The sequence below is a fragment of the Castor canadensis genome, chromosome 11 (genome assembly GCF_047511655.1).
Source record: "Castor canadensis chromosome 11, mCasCan1.hap1v2, whole genome shotgun sequence".
Classification (NCBI taxonomy): Eukaryota; Metazoa; Chordata; class Mammalia; order Rodentia; family Castoridae; genus Castor; species Castor canadensis.
The window spans coordinates 51,632,550-51,655,622 of record NC_133396.1 but is presented as its reverse complement, the minus strand read 5'-3'; the positions used below and the strand labels follow the sequence as shown (position 1 = coordinate 51,655,622).

The 23,073-nt window shown below is 37.2% G+C and overlaps 1 protein-coding gene across 3 annotated transcripts in view; it reads left to right on the top strand.

Annotated features, from left to right (window-relative positions):
• The window catches only part of Ulk2 (unc-51 like autophagy activating kinase 2), an 83,135-nt gene that overhangs the window by 19,826 nt on the left and 40,236 nt on the right, over positions 1–23,073 (top strand). For all 3 annotated transcript variants that reach the window (XM_074046718.1, XM_074046717.1, XM_074046719.1), the window contains exons 8-14: positions 1,398–1,499; positions 2,617–2,675; positions 3,717–3,799; positions 5,558–5,605; positions 6,110–6,198; positions 11,700–11,871; positions 22,934–22,994. In XM_074046718.1, coding sequence (XP_073902819.1) covers positions 1,398–1,499; positions 2,617–2,675; positions 3,717–3,799; positions 5,558–5,605; positions 6,110–6,198; positions 11,700–11,871; positions 22,934–22,994 — 614 coding nt within the window. The remainder of the gene's footprint in view (positions 1–1,397; positions 1,500–2,616; positions 2,676–3,716; positions 3,800–5,557; positions 5,606–6,109; positions 6,199–11,699; positions 11,872–22,933; positions 22,995–23,073) is intronic.

Below are 23,073 nucleotides of genomic sequence, written 5' to 3'. Positions count from 1 at the left end.
TAGAGAAAAGGTTAGATCAAAAAGAATTAACCTAGAAGGTAACACCCACGCACAGGAAATCAATGTGAGTCAACTCCCTGTATAGCTATCCTTATCTCAACCAGCAAAACCCCTTGTTCCTTCCTATTATTGCTTATTCTCTCTCTACAACAAAATTAGAAATAAGGGCAAAATAGTTTCTGCTGGGTATTGGGGTGGTAGGGGAGAGGGAGGGGGCGGAGTGGGTGGTAAGGGAGGGGGTGGGGGCGGGGGGAGAAATGACCCAAGCATTGTATGCACATATGAATAATAAAAGAAAAAAAAATTCCTTTCATGTAAAATTTAAAGCTGGGTTGGTAGTACAACCCTGTAATCTCAGAACTGGGGAGACAGAGGCAAGAAGATCACAAGTTCAAGGCCAGCCTGTCTCAAAACAAAACATAAATGAATAAATCAGTTTTGGAATTAGAGGAACTAGTAGTCAAAGGTCACTGTTTTGCATCAAATTTATTTATTTGTTTTGATTGATGGGATTTTTGAAAGGCAGTGTTTGAAAAGAGGTAGGAAAATACTTTTAACAAAGCAGCAGAGAGAAATGCGTTTGCTTTTTTTTTGAAGACGGTTTTGTCATGTAGTCTAGTCCCCCTCAAACTTGGAGCTCTCTTGTTTCAGCCTCCCAAATGCTGGGATTATAGACATGCACCACCATTGCTTTTAACACAGTTTTTATTAATGTGTTTTATGTCATAGTTTTTTTCCCCCCTCAAAGGAAAAGAGTTATTGATTCTTTTAAAAAATTGAAACAATATAATGTAAAATGCCAAAAGTCAGGTGATGTTAAGACATATTTTGCTTCTTAGGAGAGTGGACTTGCATGGAAGTTTTCTCAAATCATAGCTTCTGTTACTATGAAAGCTTTCAAATTACAAAAATATATATGGGATAATGTGGCAAACACTTGTGTACCTACCAATTGACAAAGTTAGCATTTTGCTATGTTTGCCTTGATCATTTTTTAGGAAAGAAATATTTCAGATAGCCTGAATCCCTTTTCTGCCTCCCTCTGATTCCATTACCCACTCTCCACCTTTCATAGCCGTTAGGGAACCCCTATCCTATAACTGATGTGCGTTTTTCTTTATTATTATTTATTTTAATACACTTGCTGTACTTTGTGTCCATCATAATATTAGAAACATTTGTTTCTCCTTTTAATGCAACATTGTTTTTAAGATTTTCTCATAAATCTTAATATAAAAATTAGTTCTAAGTTTGTTGCAGTATCATTTGATGGGAGAAATATTACAATGTATTATTTTAGTAGTTAGGAGTGTGACCATTACCAATTAATAATTAATATATATGCACTAGTTATATAACTAATATAATTCATATTTTTTAATTTTTTCTATACCCAGGCTCCTGAGGTTATTATGTCTCAACATTATGATGCAAAGGCAGACTTGTGGAGCATAGGGACAGTGATCTATCAATGCCTTGTTGGAAAACCACCTTTTCAGGTAGCCTGGACTTTTCTTCTATCATCAGTTGTGGGATCTACTCATTTTGCAGTTGCCTTTGATTTATAAAATGAGGACTAGTTTGATAGCAGTGTATTTGGCTCCATTAAGACTTACTTGATTTTGTTATAGGCAGAAACTGCTATGGTGAGCCAAATATTGTTTGTCCCCCTGCCCCCCACACCCCTTTCATCTGTCTGTCCTTTGCAGTTGGATTGAGCATGAGCATTGGTGGATTTTTTCCAGAGTGAACTAGGGTCAAGGCACACAGCTGGTGGGAAGTGGGTATGAGCAGTGACAAAATCTCTTCTTGCTTAGCCAAGTTTTGGGGTCCAAGACTACAAGTGAGAAGTGGGACTGGTCTTGGAGATCATTGGAAACTCTGTCTCCAACTCTATTACTGACACTGCTGGGTGAGAGGGAGGTAATTATTGAGGTTTTATGGAAATTATTTTGGGTCTTTATTTGCTTCTTTTCCCCTAATATCCTATCAAGAGGTGGCTCTGCAGAGGATAATATGACGATTTCTCTTGAGTCCATATCACCATGTTATAATTTCTCAGGACAAAGAATTTTGAATCTGAGAACTTAAACAAAAGAAATTATTTGCCCAAGATGGTAAAAAGAAACCAGTAACAGCCAGATTAATCACTTTTAATTTCCCAATCTATTTTGTATGTATCAGCACTTTCACTAAATTCAGCAGCTCTTACCATAAGGGTGCTATTGTTGTTAGGGAGAGACTGGTTGCAGTATACTTAGTTCTTTTCCTTGAGTCCCAAAGGTCCTAAGGTACAATATGCCAGATTTTACATAATTATGAACCTATTGGGTAGGCCATGTAACTTCCAGAATAGTGATTCTTCTACTTCAGGCTCCTTTGACATCTGACTTCAGAAAATGTTTATGGTACCCAGATGTGGGGGATTTGCATACTACTTCCTAAGTTTCTAATGCCCAGCTACTCCTTTTTCAGTAATTTGTGGCTTTCAGGGTAGACTTTGTATTCTATAGCAAGAATATGGGTATCAGTCATGATTTGGAAGTTTTGCCCTCCCCTACTTTGTTTAGGAAATTAAACCTTTTTTTTTTTTTTTTTTTTTTTTTTTTAAAACAGGCCAATAGTCCTCAAGACCTAAGGATGTTTTATGAAAAAAACAGAAGCTTAATGCCTAGGTATGTGTTTAGATTGCACTGTGTAGCCCAGGCTGATTTAGAACTTGAGATCCTCCTACCTCAGCCTCTTGAGTGTTGGGATTATAGGTGTGCACCACCATGCCTAGTTTGTGTTTGCTTTTTACTCTGCAGTATTTATTAGATGTTCAGCAGTAGTCTGTAGAGTTACTCCATCCTTTTTAATGACTACATGAGTCTAGTAGTTAGGTGTTTCATATTTTATTTAATCAGATCCCTGTTTTCTTTTTTTTTTTTTTTTTTTTGTTACTACAACAAGCATTGTGTGTGGGGGGGATAACCTTTGCATATTTGTGCATTTCTTTTAGATGCTGTCATAGAAATTAAATTGTTAGACTGAAAGGTATGCTTTCCAAATAGGCTAGCCCAGTTAATACTACAGTATAAGAGAATGCTCTTTTCCCCACATTTTTACCAACATGGAAAGTTACCTACAGCAGATTTAATGTCTTACAAATGGAGAAAGACCAATTAGCTATTAATTTAATTTGCATTATTCTCAATAGTGAAGTTGGCTCTTTTTTATTTGCTTTAGTATTTTTTGATAGATTTTATTCTGTGACTTTTATATTCCTTTTACTCATCTTTCAGTTGCATTGTCATTTTCATATTGGGTTTAAGAAATTGTATTATTTTTCACTTGTATTTATTTAAGCTTTGCCTTTTCTAGACTAAATTAGAGATGGCTCTTTTTCTAAAAGACAACTTTATGTTAGTAAAAGTTATGCTAAAATTCAAGATGTCTTTGAAGTGCTTTTTTTTTTTTGCAGATGCTTGTAACAAATACCAATAATAAGCATAATACAGAAATCTTCTCAAATTGATGGTATTTATCAAAAGTTATTGTAGTGCTTATTTTTCCCCTCCTCACTTGAAGGCCTGAGTCTTCATGGTCTTCTTGTTTTGGACATAGTATTTGTGAAGCTGCCTATACATTTTCATTTACCATAATGAAGGTAAAAGTAATATAGTTAATATATATAGACTCACCACTTAGGTTTTTTTTTTTTTCTTTTCTCTCAGTATTCCCAGAGAAACATCACCTTTTTTAGCTAATCTCCTTTTGGGTTTGCTTCAGAGAAACCAAAAAGATAGGATGGACTTTGGTAAGTAATAGTTTTACATTTTGCATGCTTTCTGATTTTATTTTTATGTGTTTTGAAAAGATTAAAAATGACTATAGAGATTTCAGAGGAAAATTAAAGTCAGATTCACTTTTGTTTTTATTTTCTTTCACTATTTTTGTAAATGTTTATTGAGTGTTTATTATGTTCTAGGTGTGGGAGTAGAGTAATAAAGAAAATCCCTATCCTATAGTGTTTATTCTAGTGTGAGAGAGACCTAATAAACAAATTATAAATTGCAATTATGTATTTTAGTAGAAGGTGCTAGGTACTGTGGGAAAATGTAAATAAGGAGGAGACATGGAGTAGGGAATGGAAATAAGATAGTCAGTGAAGACCCTATTGAAAAAGTGGCATTTGAACAAAGAATCAACTTGAAATGAGGGTGAGCTGTGTGGATATCTGTGGGAAGAGCTTTTCAGGCAGCACGAATAGCTAGTGCAAAGGCTTACAACTGGAAACATGCGTTGAAGCTTAAGGTCCAGCTAGAAGGCCACTTAAACATGGGTTTTCCCGCAGAGTGTAATTTGGCTGCTGCTTGAAAATAGATTGTCTGATGGAAAAATCAGAAGCTGGGAGAGTAATTAGGAGCGTGTTGGTGAGAGGAGGAAGTACCTTAGACTTGGGTGATAGTATTGGAAGTTGTAATAAGTTGTTAGACTCTGGATCCATTTACTAATAGATTCCATGTGGGGCATGAAACAAAAAGATTAAGGATGACTCCCAAGTTTTTGGCCTGAGCAACCGAAAGCATGGAGCCGTCAACTGCAGAGATGGGAAAGGCTATACATAGAGCAGGCTATGGGAGCCAGAAGAGGAATTCCTGTTGGACATTAGCTATCTTAAGTGCAGATTTCAGAAGGCATTTGAATTTCAGAGGAGATATGTATGCTGGGGAGAAATTTGGGAGATGTCAGCCAATGGATGATATATATTTTAAAAATTTTATTTATATGTTTTTTTAATGGCTCTGGAGTTTCAACTCAGGGCCTCACACTTACTAGACAGGCACTCTTACTGCTTGAACCACCCTGCCTGCCCTTTTTTGTAATGGCTTTTTTTGAGATAGGGTGCCTTGAACTGTTTGCCTCAGGCTGGCTTCAGACCTCTATCCTCCTGATCTCTGCCTCCTGAGTAACTAGGATTGTAGATGTGAGCCACCAGTGCCCAGTAGGATGATATTTATTAAACAGATTATTTTCTAGTTGCACCATTTAAATTTCTTTATTGATTTTTTTTGTTTAAAAAATTATTTTTGCATTATTTTCTTGATGGTTGCTCCAGAGATTATAATGTGCATCTTATCAAAGTCTGTTTCATATAAATAATAGTTGAATTCCAGTAAAATATAGAAACTTTGTTTTCTTATGTAGCCCCATTCCTTTCTCTGTAATGTGTGTGCTGTAATTGTCACATCTATGTTGTAATCTCAACAATTCACTATCATAACTATTGCTTTACATAATTTTATGTTTTTACAGACATTAAGGGAAAGAAATCTTTATACTATAATGTGCTAATAAATAAAAAGTCTTTTATAGGATCTTACATTAACCTATATATATATTTACAACTCTTCTCCTCATCCTTTTTTCTTGTGGATCCAATTTGCTATTCTGTGTCTTTTTTTTTTGGCTCTAATATAATTCTGTTTCTTCCTGTTTCCTTTGTGCTGTCATTGATTACCTTACATATTATTCAATGTCTGTTTAAAGATTATATTTTCATTTTTCATTACAGAAGCATTTTTTAGTCATCCTTTTCTTGAGCAAGTTCCAGTAAAAAAATGTGAGTTCCTCATTTTTTGCATTTTTTTACTTAGAGTAAATGCAAGCTAAAGGCAAAACTAGTATTTTGTATCAGAAATTTAATTTTTTACTGTGCTTCTCAAGATTGTATTGAGCTTTCCCTAGATACCTATAATTGTGTTTACTTAATAACAGTTCTGGTTTCCCCTGTCCCCAGGAACAGGGACTCGCATATCCTTGGCAAGTACTCTACCACTTGAGCCATACTCCCAGCCTCCCACCCAGCCTTTTTGTTTGTATTTTGTTTTTGAGATAGGGTCTTAATAATTTTACCTGGGTTGGCTGAAGTGTATACTACCACATATGACTTAACAGTTCTGTTTTATTTCCACATCCAAGTTGAAAAGTGTTTAGTAATTCTGAATTTTTAGTTTCATCCATGGAAGTTGTAGTAAGTAGGCGAATGTAAATTTTTGGTTAACACAAGGTGTTATAATGTACTATAGTGTGATGTGGCTCTTTGGCTGTGTTTTTTTTTTCTTAGCTTGCCCAGTCCCAGTGCCCGTGTATGCTGGCTCTGTCCCTGGAAGTTCTTGTGGCAGCTCTCCATCTTGTCGCTTTGCCTCTCCACCAGTAAGTTCTGGTTTTATTAAAAGTAATTTCAGAGTTAGCGCTGTTGTATCTGTTTACAACAGAACATGCAAGCACACTGTGGATGCTCTTTTTTTATGTTTAGTGTTTACTAACTTAGCTGAGGTTTTAAAAAAAGAGCATTAGAGTTGGATCAAATGGGTCTACCTTTGGACCTCTGCTCACTCTTAGCTGTGTAACTTCAGCAAGAAATGTCACCTCTCTACCATCACCTTTTATGCCCTGTGGGATTTTGGTGACGTGCAAAGAAAGTGTACCCATTATAGGTGGATATACAATAAATCATTATTTTTCCTGGATGCTGTTAATGTCAGGATTACATAGGATTTCCAGTGGTGAAGGAGTGACCACAGAGCCAGATTTTACTGGCTTTGATTCTCTCAATTGTGATTACTGACCCTTTAAGGTCACTTCCACTCAAGCTTCTTGTGTCTCTTGAAGTTCCTAAGCCATTTCCTCCATGACCATGTTCCCTCCAGTATAAGTGCTTCTTCTTGATCCCTGAGGTCTTCTGATTACTCTGGTCTCTTCCTATTCTACTGTCCCAGGTTTTACCTAGTTCTCGTTTGTGCTTCATTAGACTGACCCTCCCCCAAATCGCTGTTGTAGCCTTGTGACCTTGAGGTTTTTCTCAGCTGAATGCCCAAGGGCTTGGTCAGCTAATATGAGTATTTTCCAGATTAGCTGTACAGACATAATTTCTTGGATTTTGCTGGCAGAAAGGTGAGGGAGCCATAAAGGAAGGCAATTGTGTGATTAGTCGGTTGAAGCAACTCGAGGTTTAAGATCGTGGGGCTTGGGAGCTCCTGCATTCCCTACTTGGATATTAACTAGGATGAGTGCTTTCATCTTTCTGAGCCTGTTTCCTCCTATGTGAAATGACATCTACAGTTTACCTCTTACATAGGGTTCTCTAAGGATTAATAAGCATAAGCCCTTATTACTGTGTCTGGCACGCAGTAAATTCTAAGGTAATGAAACTTCTGTTATCATTATTTTCCTCGGAAACCTAATAGCCCATAGCCAGAGCAGATGGTGAAACAGCCAAGTCTTAAAACTGGCAAAACAAAGCAAAACTTGCACAATTCCTCAACCACAATCAAAATAGAAAAAGCAGGTATGTTAAGATTTACATTGCATTTCTATGAATATGAAAAGTTAAGAGGGGAGAAAAACCATTGTATCTCCTGTGTCAGTCTGAAATATTTTGAAAAAACAAAAACTCAACTACACTGGATTTGGAACTTGTTGATGAGAAATGTAGAGGAAGTAGATTGACTTACAAAGGCTTATTTCCTGGAGCCAGCCAAACTGGCCTCAGTCCTAGCCCTGTGGCTTGCTCACTGGTAACTTTTTTTTTTGTGGTGGTACTGGGATTGGAACTCAAGGGTTCGTACTTGCCAAGCATTTGCTCTACCACTTGAGCCACACTTATAGTTCAGCTCACTGTAACTTTAGGGAAGTCAGTTAGAGAGCTGAGCCAGGGTGTCCTGATGTAGAAGTAGGCTTGGTTAACCTTTGCTTGCAGAGCTGTGCCGGTTATAGGTGGGAAGGTCTAGTCATAGTGAATTGTAGCTAGTATATATATATATAAAGTATATATTTGACACAGTATGATACATAATATGAAAAGCAGAGCTTATGGTTGAGAAAAAGAATAACTGGAAAGATCTAATTATGGGAGAGCAAAGGACATAGGCCACTAGGGGGAATTGGCTTTGGCTGGCAGAGCCTGTTGGAGTTTTGTTGAAAGGTGAGAACCAAACAGAAGCTAGATTTGGGCTGCCTGAAGAGAACAGAGTGGGGGACTATCAACAGGAATGGGGAGGATGGAGGGAGAAAGCAGGCTTGTTTAGATGTTAAAAATTTTGGACTGGAGGTATGGCTCAAGTGGTAGAGTGCCTGACTAGCAAGAGTAAAGCCATGAGTTCAAATCCTAGTACTGTCAGAAAAACTTTGATAGGAGAATTATTTTTAGAAGACCTTTATTAAGAGTTAATACTTGTACTTGTACATGGAAGCAATGCTAGGAATCTCTCTGTATAGCTATCCTTATCTCGACTAGTAAAAACATATGTCTTTCTTATTATTGCTTATGTCTGCTCTTCAACAAAATTAGAAAAAGGGGAAGAACATGTTCTGCCTGGAAGCGAAGGGGGTTGGGGAGGGAGAGGGAAGGGACGGGGGGATGGAGGAGAAATGGCCCAAACAATGTATGCACATATGAATAAATGAATTTAAAAAAAAAAGGTAACAAAAAATGTCAATACTTGAAGTGAAAATACAAAGGAAACCAGGGGAGAAAAAGAAAGCAGAAATGTTTGTATATAATTTCCAATTAATGAGATTAAAAGATGAGGTGGTTTCATATACCTCATATTTAACATAATCTACATAAAGCAAGATTATTTTATTTATTCATCCTCTTCCTTCCTAATACTAGTGTCAACTCATACTGATGGTTGATACACACAGGCCTGTAATGTAACATGCTTGTCTTTACATTCTTATGAAAATATTTAGCTGCTTCTTTATTTCAGAAAAATCTTTGAAAGGGGGGGGGAAAAGTCATAACCACAAAACCCCAAATTGCTCTTTTAGTTACGATTGCTGGCTTTAGATTAAATGCTGTTTAGATAACAACTCTTGATTATCTATTTGCTGATCTCATAACATTTATTGAATTCCTGCTTCTTGTGAGGTTATGGTTTATGCTCACAAATGAGATGATTAACTCCCTGACATTTAGGTGCTTTTAATTTTATTGTGTGGACATTAGGTAGATAACTTAGTCTCTATTAGAAGCATATGTGTATATATATCTTTATTGTGTATGGGCGCATGGACAAGGGGCATCAAATCACAACTAAGACTTAGGAAGGCTGTTCAGAAGGGATTCTTAATCAGCTGAGTTTTAGGGAAAAAAAAAGGCTTGCAAGATGAATTACTTTAAAAAAAAAAAGTTGATGGTGTGGAGGGCTGATGGAGTGGCTCAAGTGATAAGAGCACCTGCCTAGCAAGTTCAGTGCTAAAAAAAAAAAAAAAGGCATTGTAGTCTGAGGAATCCTATATAAAGTTATAGACGCGTGACTCACTGAAGAAACTCTGCAGCTCCCTGTGATCACTTACGTTTAAATTTGTTAGAATTCAATGAAATCTGAAATAGTAAAATCAGCTGGGCATGGTGATGTGCTACTGTAATCCCAGCACTCAGAAGGCTGAGATGGAAGGATCATTTATGTCCAAGAGTTCAAGAATAGCCTGAGCAACATAGCGAAACCCCATCTCAAAACGAGGAAAAAATTGTCACACTAGCACATGTTAAGGGCTCAGTAGTCATAGCTGGCCTAGTGGCTACCATCTTGGACAACTCAGATATAGAACTTCCCTCATCATTGCAGAAAGGACAAGGCTGCTCCAAGTTGTTCAGTCTGTGGATATTGAGGCATTGGTAATATGGTGAGAGGAAAATAAAGCAGAGAGCTAGGCAGAGACTTCATCTTGACAGGAGTTGGGTGCTGAGCAAAGTTTGAACTGTATCCTGAAGGTTGCTGTGAATCACTTGAATGATTTTAAGTGGAAGAGTGCTATGATTCACTGTTTAGCTAGATTCTCCCAAAGCAGGGTAGAGGACTAAGTTGGAGAGAGAGATACAGTGTTGAGGAGTCTCTGCTAGAGAAAAGAGATCAACCTGAGACTATGCAGCTCTTATTATTATTATCATAATTATTATTTTGAGAAAAGAAGGAGCCATCTAATAGGAAGGTAAAGAGTTTGTTTAAACTTGTGACTCAGGAGAAAGGCGACCTTGTTGGTTGACTGATGAAGTTCACTCAGTGAGGGAGTAAGGGAGCAGTCTTGGGAGTATCGGGATGAGCAGTTACTGTTGCACAGGCATGGAGGTGAGCACGTGTGGTCTAGAGCTCCTCACAGAGAATCTAGGTAGCAGAGAATCATTTCATTCTCTTTAAGTGGTAGTTGAAGATATGAGGGGAGAGTGATCAATAGGTAAAGAAATAAAGTGAGGAGTGGAGGGTCTGGGGTGGTTCTACATCTTTATTCTACTCTTTAAGTGGCTAATTAGAAAATGTACCCATAAAAGAGAGTCCCCAGTAAGTAGGAGGACAAACGAGAGAGCAGGAATGTGAATGAAGGGGAAAGGTGTCAAGTAACTTTAGGATACTTGGAATTACATCTCACCTTGACTACTCAACTGTGATCTCTGGCAAATTACCCAACCATCTGAGCTTTTGTTTTGGATGTGGAATGGAGTTCAGAATAAGGCTGCAGTTGTGTAACAGAGAGTTCTGAACAGTGCATGGCCCATGGTTGATGCTTAGTAATGTTAGTCCTTCCATCTTCCTTTCTCTTTATTACATAGAAAGTCTTCAAAAAGTGCTATGGAGAGTTTATGGTGAGTGTGTGTCAGATACACAAAAAGGTACTTTAAGACTGGTTTCACTGCATAGTGATATTCAAAGGAACAACAGGACTGAATTGAGTATTTAAGGCTTGATGGTTTTTTTTTTTTTTGGCAGGGAGTACTGGGGTTTGAACTCAGGACCTTGTATTTGCTATGCATGTGCTCTATACTTGAGCCATGCCTGCAGACCACAACTTAGGTTAAAGAGCATGATTTAGTGTTTTTCTACTTCTGAAATAGAAGCAGGGATTAAACTGGGTCAAAGAGAATTAACACAAGAAGTTATGAAGTTCATTGTTTTAGAAAATCATTGTATAATCAAGATATTCAGAGTTGCCACTAGATTCTTTGAATTAGGTAAATGCCAAAAGATAGGTAGTTACACCTAAGTATTTGTTTAAATATAATTATATATTTTCCTTCCCCTCCTGTTCTATTTCCCACAAACCACTTGTTCCCACTAACAAAATAAAAAGGAACACATCCCTACCTGTAAGGTTTTCCACATCTTTCTTTCTGTAAGTAAATATCTAGTTGAACATAGTTATTTCTTCTGATTTGTCTATTGTTTTATATAATGTGGTCTCTTGCTTTCCCATGTCGTGTATGTTTTCTTCCTCTCTCTCTCTCTCTCTCTCTGTGTGTGTGTGTGTGTGTGTGTGTGTGTGTGTGTGTGTGTAGAATGTGATTAAAGTTCTGGACATTTTGTGTTTAGTCATTAAGTGAATAGTTACTAAGTATCTGTTTTGCAAGGCCACAAGCTGCAAATGGAGATGTTCCAATGATTAAAAACTCTCAAAAGCATCGGAAGATATAGACACATACATGTGCTAGGTAGTAAGTATCATTTTTGGAAAGCATTTTAGAACTACTTACAGAAACACTTTTAAACTGTGCTTTTTCTAAAAGAAAGATTTTCCAATGAGATTTTTTTTTTTAATTTTAGATTGAATTGAACTTTATGGCCATTTTTATGATCAAGAATATTCCTTAGTCTAATGACTATTCTGACTTGCATTTGACTTTTAGGTCAGTTTTAATTTTATGTTGTTAATTTTAGTCCCTTCCAGATATGCAGCATATTCAGGAAGAAAACTTATCCTCCCCACCATTGGGTCCTCCCAACTATCTACAAGTATCCAAAGACTCTGCCAGTGCTAGTAGCAAAGACTCTTCTTGTGACACGGATGACTTTGTTTTGGTTCCACACAACATCTCGTCAGACCACTCATGTGAGAATCTTTTCTACTTGTACACATTATATTTATTAATTTACTAACAGCATTTTAAACTTTTTTTAATCATACATTCTTGTGTAGAACACTTTTTTAAATGGGCATTTTATTTAGTTGTTTGAATTCTCAGAATTATATACCTACCTTTCTACGATCTGTTCAGTCATCTTCTATAAAACAATTTTGGATTCTGGAGGTACATGAAATCTTTATAAGAAATGATCTCAAATTATGTTTGTATCTAAGCAGAATGAGAAAAGTTATGAAACAAAATAAAGAACTCATTTTGGGGGAAGAAAACCTAAGAGAGGACTCTTGTTTTGTTTCAGTTTTTGTATGTGTTTTGGGACAGGGTCTCACTGTATATCCCAGTCTGCCATTGAACTTACTCTGTAGTCCAGGCTGGCCTCAAACTCATAATTCTCCTGCTTTCACCTCCCTAGTGCTGGCATTATAGGCATGAGTCACCATGCCTGCCTTTGAGAAGTGTTAAAAACACTGTGTGTTTTAGAACATACATGAAAGATTGTCCACAAAAATAACTAAAAATTGCCAGGTGCCGGTGGCTCTTGCCTGTAATCCTAGCTACGAAGGAGGCAGAGAACAGGAGGATTGTGTTTCAAAGCCAGCCTGGGCAAATAGTTTGCAAGACCCTATCTCAAAAAACCCTTCACAAAAATAGGACTGGTGGAGTGGCTCAAGGTGAAGGCCCTGAGTTTAAGCCCCAGTACTGAAAAAAAGACTAAAAATCAAAAAGATCTGGGGTCATAGTTCAAGCAGTAGTGTGCATGCCTAGCAAGTGTGAGGCTGAGTTCAAACCCCAGTATCACAAGGAAAAAAAAATATTCTTTTTTAAAGGAGCCAGGTTAACTAAATACAGTTTCTTTGGATTAGTAGTAAAAGGTACCAGAAAACCCACAGAAGAGAGAAGTTAGGGAAAACTGTTAAAAAAGAAAAAAGCAAAATTTGAACACAAAGCAATTAGGATCAGAGGAGCTGGAGATTTGGCTGGTTTAGTTATTAAGTCATATCAAGGGCTGTCTGTGCAGGAGAAGTTTGCAGCAAGAGCCCTGTCTACTTAGTTGTTTGTCAAATAGTTATTTAATAGGTGCTTCTGCCAGGTGCTGTGCTTATTGTGAAGGCCATAATCTCCATCTGAACAATTTAAGGATTTATTGCCTAGGGAAGAGACAACATGGACTATAGCAAGTGCACATGCAGCTTAAAATCAGTGCCGTGAAAACTAGTATTTAACTTTTTAAATCACCCAGTACAGTGGTTTTATTTCCTTATAAAAAGTATTAAAACTTTTGGACTTGGGTATGTGGCTCAAGTGGCAGAGCACATGCCTAGCAAATGGACCTGAGTTGAAATCCAAGTACCACCAAAATAAAACTTAAAAAAAAAAAAAAATTTAAAATCTACCACTTGAACCACTTTCTGCCTGCCCTTTTGGTGTTGCTTATTTTTGTGACAGGGTCTTGTTTCATGCCTGGACCTCAATCCTCTTGTTTTTGCTTCCCCATGTAGTTGGAGATAACAGGTATGTACTACTGCCATTGGCTGATAAGAGGTCTTGCGAACATTTTGTTGGGCTGGCCTCAAACTGTGATCCTCCCCAGTCTCTGCCTCCCAAATAGCTAGGATTATAGGGTTGAGCCTTAAAAAACGTATGTTATGAAATGTTTCAAACAGAAAATAATACGGTACATACTCAAGTCACCCACCATGCTATCTTGCTTTTTTTTTTTTTTTTTTTTTGGTGGAACTTAGGTTTGAACTTAGGGCTTTGCACTTGCAGACCAGGCACTCTACTGCTGGAGCCACACTTTACTATATTGCTTTTATCCATGTCAACATTTTGCTATATTTGTTTTAAATGTCTTTTTTTTTTTTTGGTAGGACTGGGGTCTGTTAAGTGTCTTTTCTAAAGAAATAAAAATGTTGTAGGTACATCTAAAGGCCCTTTCCTTCTCTTAATCTTTCTGGACATATATTCTTCCTGTAGGCATTTTTATTCCTCAGGGTGTGACTATATCCATGTAGAGCATAGTATTTTTCTTTTCACACTTATGAGTAAGTGGTATAGAGAGTGTTTACTTCATCTAGTTGATTTTTGCTTTTCTGTTCCTATTTTTGTTTTATATCCGGACATGTATCTAGTTAATGTGACTAGTTCATTTTAATATTTCAATTTCATAGTACAACTAAAGCCCAGTTTGCCCATTTCCCTACAGATTTATACTGGATTCTTTCTGCCTTTTGAGTACATTGTAAATATATCATACTAGGCATTCTGTGTACATGTGCTAGGATTTCTTCTAAGTATATAGCCTAAAGAGGTGCAACTTCACCTCTATAAAAGATTAGCACAAATCTAAAAGAAATGGACAGATTTCTAGATACATATGATCATCCAAAACTGAACCAAGAGGAAATTAATCACCTGAATAGACCTATAACACAAAATGAAATTGAAGCAGCAATCAAGAGTCTCCCCAAAAAGAAAAGTCCAGGACCTGATGGATTCTCTGCTGAATTCTATCAGACCTTTAAAGAAGAACTGATACCAACCCTCCTTAAACTGTTCCATGAAGTAGAAAGGGAAGGAAAACTGCCAAACACATTTTATGAAGCCAGTATTACACTTATCCCAAAACCAGGCAAAGACACCTCCAAAAAGGAGAACTATAGGCCAATCTCCTTAATGAACATTGATGCAAAAATCCTCAACAAAATAATGGCAAACCGAATTCAGCAACACATCAAAAAGATTATTCACCACGACCAGGTAGGCTTCATCCCAGGGATGCAGGGGTGGTTCAACATACGAAAATCAATAAACGTAATAAACCACATTAACAGAAGCAAAGACAAAAACCACTTGATCATCTCAATAGATGCAGAAAAAGCCTTTGATAAGATCCAACATCATTTCATGATAAAAGCTCTAAGAAAACTAGGAATAGAAGGAAAGTTCCTCAACATTATAAAAGCTATATATGACAAACCTACAGCCAGCATTATACTTAACGGAGAAAAATTAAAACCATTCCCTCTAAAATCAGGAACCAGACAAGGATGCCCACTATCTCCACTCCTATTCAACATAGTACTGGAATTCCTAGCCAGAGCAATTAGGCAAGAAGAAGGAATAAAAGGAATACAAATAGGTAAAGAAACTGTCAAAATATCCCTATTTGCAGATGACATGATCCTATACCTTAAAGACCCAAAAAACTCTACTCAGAAGCTTCTAGACATCATCAATAGCTATAGCAAGGTAGCAGGATATAAAATGAACATAGAAAAATCATTAGCATTTCTATACACTAACAGTGAGCAAACGGAAAAAGAATGTATGAAAACAATTCCATTTACAATAGCCTCAAACAAAATCAAATACCTAGGTGTAAACCTAACAAAAGATGTGAAAGACCTCTACAAGGAAAACTATACACTTCTGAAGAAAGAGATTGAGGAAGACTATAGAAAGTGGAGAGATCTCCCATGCTCATGGATTGGTAGAATCAACATAGTAAAAATGTCGATACTCCCCAAAGTAATCTACATGTTTAATGCAATTCCCATCAAAATTTCAATGACATTCATTAAAGAGATTGAAAAATCTACTGTGAAATTTATATGGAAACACAAGAGGCCACGAATAGCCAAGGCAATACTCAGTCAAAAGAACAATGCAGGAGGTATCACAATACCTGACTTCAAACTATATTACAAAGCAATAACAATAAAAACAGCATGGTACTGGCACAAAAACAGACATGAAGACCAGTGGAACAGAATAGAGGACCCAGATATGAAGCCACACAACTATGAGCAACTTATCTTTGACAAAGGCTCTAAAAATATACGATGGTGAAATAGCAGCCTCTTCAACAAAAACTGGGAAAACTGGTTAGCAGTCTGCAAAAAACTGAAACTAGATCCATGTATATCACCCTATACCAATATTAACTCAAAATGGATCAAGAATCTTAATATCAGACCCCAAACTCTAAAGTTGATACAAGAAAGAGTAGGAAATACTCTGGAGTTAGTAGGTATAGGTAAGAACTTTCTCAATGAAACCCCAGCAGCACAGCAACTAAGAGATAGCATAGATAAATGGGACCTCATAAAACTAAAAAGCTTCTGTTCATCAAAAGAAATGGTCTCTAAACTGAAGAGAACACCCACAGAGTGGGAGAAAATATTTGCCAATTATACATCAGACAAAGGACTGATAACCAGAATATACAGGGAACTTAAAAAACTAAATTCTCCCAAAACTAATGAACCAATAAAGAAATGGGCATGTGAACTAAACAGAACTTTCTCAAAAGAAGAAATTCAAATGGCCAGAAAACACATGAAAAAATGCTCACCATCTCTAGCAATAAAGGAAATGCAAATTAAAACCACACTAAGATTCCACCTCACCCCTGTTAGAATAGCCATCATCAGCAACACCACCAACAACAGGTGTTGGTGAGGATGGGGGGGGAAAAAGGAACCCTCTTACACTGTTGGTGGGAATGTAGACTAGTACAACCACTCTGGAAAAAAATTTGGAAGCTACTTAAAAAGCTGGACATCGATCTACCATTTGATCCAGCAATACCACTCTTGGGGATATACCCAAAAGACTGTTACTCCAGAGGCACCTGCACATCCATGTTTATTGCGGCACTATTCACAATAGCCAAGTTATGGAAACAGCCAAGATGCCCCACCACTGATGAATGGATTAAGAAAATGTGGTATCTATACACAATGGAATTTTATGCAGCCATGAAGAAGAACGAAATGTTATCATTCGCTGGTAAATGGATGGAATTGGAGAACATCATTCTGAGTGAGGTTAGCCTTGCCCAAAAGACCAAAAATCGTATGTTCTCCCTCATATGTGGACATTAGATCAAGGGCAAACACAACAAGGGGACTGGACTATGAGCACATGATAAAAGCGAGAGCACACAAGGGAGGGGTGAGGATAGGTAAGACACCAAAAAAAAAAAACAAACTAGCTAGCATTTGTTGCCCTTAACGCAGAGAAACTAAAGCAGATACCTTAAAGCAACTGAGGCCAATAGGAAAAGGGGACCAGGAACTAGAGAAAAGGTTAGATCAAAAAGAGTTAACCTAGAAGGTAACACCCACGCACAGGAAATCAATGTGAGTCAATGCCCTGTATAGCTATCCTTATCTCAACCAGCAAAACCCCTTGTTCCTTCCTATTATTGCTTATACTCTCTCTACAACAAAATTAGAGATAAGGGCAAAATAGTTTCTGCTGGGTATTAGGGGGGGAGAGGGAGGGGGCGGAGTGGGTGGTAAGGGAGGTGGTGGGGGCAGGGGGGAGAAATGGACCAAGCTTTGTATGCACATATGAATAATAAAAGAAAAATGAAAAAAAAAAAGATTAGCACAAACAAGTTGTAGCAATAGTCTCTGTCATGCTTCTCCAATGTTATAATGGTATTTTATTCTAGTTCCTTCTAAAGGTTTTTATTTTTTATTTTTTGTATTTAACCTTATCTGGAATTCTACTTGAGCTGTGCCTCTACCCCCTTTTTATTTTGCTTGTTTATTTATTTATTTATTCATTGTTTAGTTACAAACTGAGATTTGTACTCAGGCCCTTGCTCTTGCTGGGCAGGTGCTGTACCACTTGAGCCACTCCCCCAGCCCCTTTTGATTTAGGTTTTTTTTTTTTTTTTTTTTTTTTTCAGATAGGGTCTAGAGCTTTTTGGCCATTCTTACCTTTGTCTACAGTCCCTCCTTCCTCTTCCTCCCAAGTAGCTGGGATTATAACTTGCCTGAGTTGTTCCTTGAGATAAGGTCTCATTAACTTTTTGCCCAGCTGGCACTGAACCTCTGTCTTCCTACTTATGACCTCCCGAGTACCTGACATTATACGCATGAGCTATTGCACACAGCTCAAAGTTCATTTTTGTAGATGAAGTGTAGGGATCTGACAGTTATCCAACATTATTTGTTTGACTGTCCCATCCTTTCTCCATTGATATGCAATGCCAGATTTGTCAAATCAAAGTTAAATACAGGATTGGGTTTTTTTTAAGATTCTTTATGCCAGGGCTAGAGGTATGACTCCAACAAGTAGTAGGCTGCCTGCCTAGCAAGTGCAAACCTCTGAGTTCAAAACCTAATTAATAGTACTTAAAAAGAAAGAAAAGTTCCTCATTCTATTTCATTGGTGTGAGAGTAGGTGTGTATTTTGGGTTTTTTTTGTTGTTGTTACTTTGTTTTTTCCATCACTGGGAGTTTGAAACCAGGACCTCACTTTTTGCTAGGCAGACCCACTACCACTTGAGCCACTACCTTTTTGCCTTTAGTTGGATTCAGATAGCATCTCTTGCTTTTGTCCAGATTGTCCTTGGTCCACAAACCACCTTCCTCTGCCTCCTATTTAGCTAGGATTGTAGGCATGACCACCATGCTTGGCTTAGTCTTTGAGATAGGGTCTCACTAACTTTTTGCTTGGATTGGCTTTGAACCTTGATCCTTCTTTCTCTACTTATGAAGTAGCTTGGGTTACAGGTATAAACCACCATGCCTAGACTGGTCTATTATTTTACGATAATTTTTTGTATTTGTGTTAGTATGTACATATGATCAGGAAGGGGGAGGAGAGACAGAGAGCATTGTAGCGTTCTTTGTAATCATACTAGTGATCGCCTATCACACGTAGTTTAACTTCAGCTTGACAAATTCTATAAAAACCATTTGGGGATTTTGATGGGAATTACACTGACTTGATAGATTTGTTCAGGGTTAGTTAAGATCTTTAAAATATTAAGTTGTCTAATCAAAGTGTTTATGTCCCCACTTATTTAGATTTCTTTAATGTGTTCTGATACTTTTTTTTATATTTTTCCACATAAAGAGCATTCAAGAGCATTCACATCTTGGGCTGAAGGTGTGACTCAAGCAGTAGAGCACCTGCCTAGCAAGTGCAAAGGCCCAAGTTCAAACCCCCATACCACCAAAAAGAAAAAACAGTGAAATATATTCTGGTCACTTACATGTTTTGTGTTGGTGTAAACTTTTCAAAACTGTTCCTGTCAAGGTCATTGTACTACCAAATTCCAGTGGTCAGTTCCTAGTCCTCCTTGATATATTCTCGTTTGTTATAGTTGACCATGTTCTTTTCAGTTAATGAAAATTTATTATTGTAAAATATATATGCAAAATATTTTTTTTTCTCTCTTTTTTTTCATTATTCATATGTGCATACAATGCTTGGGTCATTTCTCCCCCCTGCCCCCACCCCCTCCCTTACCACCCACTCCGCCCCCTCCCTCTCCCCCCAACCCCCTCAATACCCAGCAGAAACTATTTTGCCCTTATTTCTAATTTTGTTGAAGAGAGAGTATAAGCAATAATAGGAAGGAACAAGGGTTTTTGCTGGTTGAGATAAGGATAGCTATACAGGGAGTTGACTCACATTAATTTCCTGTGCGTGTGTGTTCCCTTCTAGGTTAATTCTTTTTGATCTAACCTTTTCTCTAGTTCCTGGTCCCCTTTTCCTATTGGCCTCAGTTGCTTTTAAGGTATCTGCTTTAGTTTCTCTGCGTTGAGGGCAACAAATGCTAGCTAATTTTTTAGGTGTCTTACCTATCCTCACCCTTCCCTTGTGTGCTCTCGCTTTTATCATGTGCTCAAAGTCCAATCCCATTGTTGTGTTTGCCCTTGATCTAATGTCCGCATATGAGGGAGAACATACGATTTTTGGTCTTTTGGGCAAGGCTAACCTCACTCAGAATGATGTTCTCCAATTCCATCCATTTACCAGCGAATGATAACATTTCGTTCTTCTTCATGGCTGCATAAAATTCCATTGTGTATAGATACCACATTTTCTTAATCCATTCATCAGTGGTGGGGCATCTTGGCTGTTTCCATAACTGGGATATTGTGAAAAGTGCCGCAATAAACATGGGTGTGCAGGTGCCTCTGGAGTAACCTGTGTCACAGTCTTTTGGGTATATCCCCAAGAGTGGTATTGCTGGATCAAATGGTAGATCAATGTCTAGCTTTTTAAGTAGCCTCCAAATTTTTTTCCAGAGTGGTTGTACTAGTTTACATTCCCACCAACAGTGTAAGAGGGTTCCTTTTTCCCCCGCATCCTCGCCAACACCTGTTGGTGGTGGTGTTGCTAATGATGGCTATTCTAACAGGGGTGAGGTGGAATCTTAGTGTGGTTTTAATTTGCATTTCCTTTATTTATATGCAAAATATTTAAAATATCTCTACAGTTTAATGGTAGTATGCAACAAATATGTGAGTGACCTCCTGATCTTCTTTGTCTGATTTTCCATCTTTTTTGTCTTACTGCTTATTTTTTTCTAACTCTTGTCAAAGGACAAAATTACAGCTTTATTTTCTACTCTAGAGTTGGACAACATGTTCCATGAAACAGGACAAGTGTTCCCGTGGACTGAGGAGAGAGATTTTATAGACAAGCAAAGAGCCAATTTTTCACTTCAGAGTTACTTTTCTTGTAAGACTTGGACAGGGAGACAGAACAATGAAAATTAACTGGTTAGTTAACATCAGATTACTTTAGGTTACCCTTCTGTGAAAGACTAAAGGTAAGGGAACTTCATTAGCAAGCCTGTTGGAACTGAGCTGCTTGCAAAATTTGGCTGTTATCTCCCTAACCCTGATTTCTTGGTTGGTCAGATAAAAAAAACTTAGTTTCAGATTGATGATATGGAGCTTCAGTGTGAGTGACTCCATTTTGATTTTTAATTGACCCCTAGTACAGAGCTTAGTCCAAAAACAATGGCTTCCTTTAATTTTTATTTAACACCCTTCTATTTAAGTTTTTCATTATGCCATTATGTTTTTAATTTTCAGAAGTTCTTTTTTCTCATTCTGAGATTGTTGTTTTAAGGTCCAATATTCTGTTTTGTTGTAAGCTCATAGTTAGAATGGAGAATTTGAAACTTACTAGAAAGCTCTGTATATAGGTAGAGCTTGTTGACAGTAAGCCTCTATTCTGGGTCATATGGCTGGAGCATTTCCTTGGGTTATTTCCTTTTTGGATCTTTCAAAGATTTATACACTTGTCTGCCTAAACAATGTAAACCTGATGCTATTTGGGGGAACAATATGGGGTAATCTGTATGAAGGTCTCAGTAGTCAGTATACAATTTCACCTAATAATTTTTCTCTCACCAACCTCTTTTAACTGTAAGTACCCATGTTTTAAATTTTTTATGGTGTCCTATAGTACAGAGATCCAGTTTGACTCAGTCTCAAATATAAACATCTGGTCTTTGGCTGTAGTGGGTGATGAGCATTGCCTATCTGCATAGAGTTGGAGAAAGGATATGAAATTCTAACTGCATTTCATTTATTTATTTACTTATTACTTTTTTGAGGCAAGGGTTCACTATATAGCCCAGGCCATCTTCCAACTCTCTCTGTTATTTAACTCACAAGCCTCCTATCTCAGCTTTTTGAATGCTGATATTATAATCAGTATTTTAAAAATAAATTTAACTGTGCATCTTTAAGGTATACAGCATGTTGTAAAGAGATTCCTTGTAAAATGTACAATAATGAAACAAACTGACACATCCACCTATTATTTTCCAGGTGGCCTCAACAGATATAATCTACTCAGTTAGCAAAAATTCTGAATATAATACACTATTTACTATGTTATGACTTCTTCTAAACAGACTTTCAAATAGTCCTACTTTCTAGGTTACTTTGAAAGGTATCTGGTACTGCTAATTATTCAGTCTTTTGGTGTTTGTGATATAAATTTGTCTACTTCTGGGTGAAGGATTCTATCTTCTTGGGTCAAGTACATATGAAAGAACCTAGTCTTAACTGTTAACTTTCTGGCTTCCTTGCTTTTTTTTTTTTTTCTTTTGAGGCAGAATCTTGCTGTGTAGCCCAGGCTGGTCTTACGAACTCATGATCTTCCTGCCTCAGCCTCCCAAGGGCTGGGATTACAGGTCTGTGCTACCATGACCAGTCCTGGCTTTAAATTTTTGTGGCGATAGGCTTTTCTTTTTACATGTGTGAGCTTAGACGCTTTTTTGTCCTTCACTCTTTTGAAATAACTATTTCAGAATAACAGTATGGTATCAAAAAAGCAACTGAATATCACTTAAAAATAAGTATTAAAGGTTGCTTAAAATTTTTGTGTGGTTCTTTTTGCCTTTAGGATAATCCATTAGGGATGTGCAAACTACTGAATTTTAAAGTCACTTGGAATCATTTTTCTCTGGCAGTTAAGCTACCAAATTGATATGTAATTAGGTTCCTTTGCTTCATTTTACTTTTCTAGGGATTGATTTTTTCTTTTGATTTTATTGTGTTTTATAAATAATAATAATCAATTGTAAAAACTGTTTTACAATCAGTTCTGGTATAATTTGATGTATGTGTGCGTTGCAAAACTATGTAACAAAAATGACAGAGCAAGCCCAGCATGGTTGTACACAGCTATTTGAGGGTGGAGTAGGCTGAGGCAGGATGGTTGCTCGAGACCAGTCTGGGCAACATAGCAGAATTACATTTCAACAACAATAAGCAAGGTTTTCTCTTTCTCTCTTTCTCTCTTTCTCTCTCTCTCTCTCTCTCTCTCTCTCTCTCTCTCTCTCTCTCTCTCTCTCACACACACACACACAGACACACACACACACAAATCTGGCGAAAGGAAGAAAAGATAGCACATGGGCAAATTAGGATCAGAGACACAACATTTGAAAGTTCTTTCAGTGAGCTATGAAAAAGAATCTGACAAAAATAACAGCATAGTTTTTGCACACTTTAAATGGTAGATCATGGCAACACATGTAGTTTGCTTTTAGAAGTGAGCAGTAAAGGGTTGTAGCCTGTGTTTTCAGCGGGGTGCTGTTTTCTGTATTCATCTATTTCTCATGGATGATATCGAAACAGAAAATAAGTAAAAGGTAAATTCATATTGTACTCAGATTGTTTCCCAATAATCATATTGGAATGAAAGCATGTGGTATAACAGAACTGATTGTATTTTTCTCTTTCTGCTTAGATGATATGCCAATGGGAACTGCTGGCAGACGCGCTTCAAATGAATTCTTGGTGTGTGGAGGGTATGTTTATATGCATTTTACAAAGAGATTTTTCATATTTTGTTATTTTTGTGAATTTATAGAACTTTTGTTTTTGATC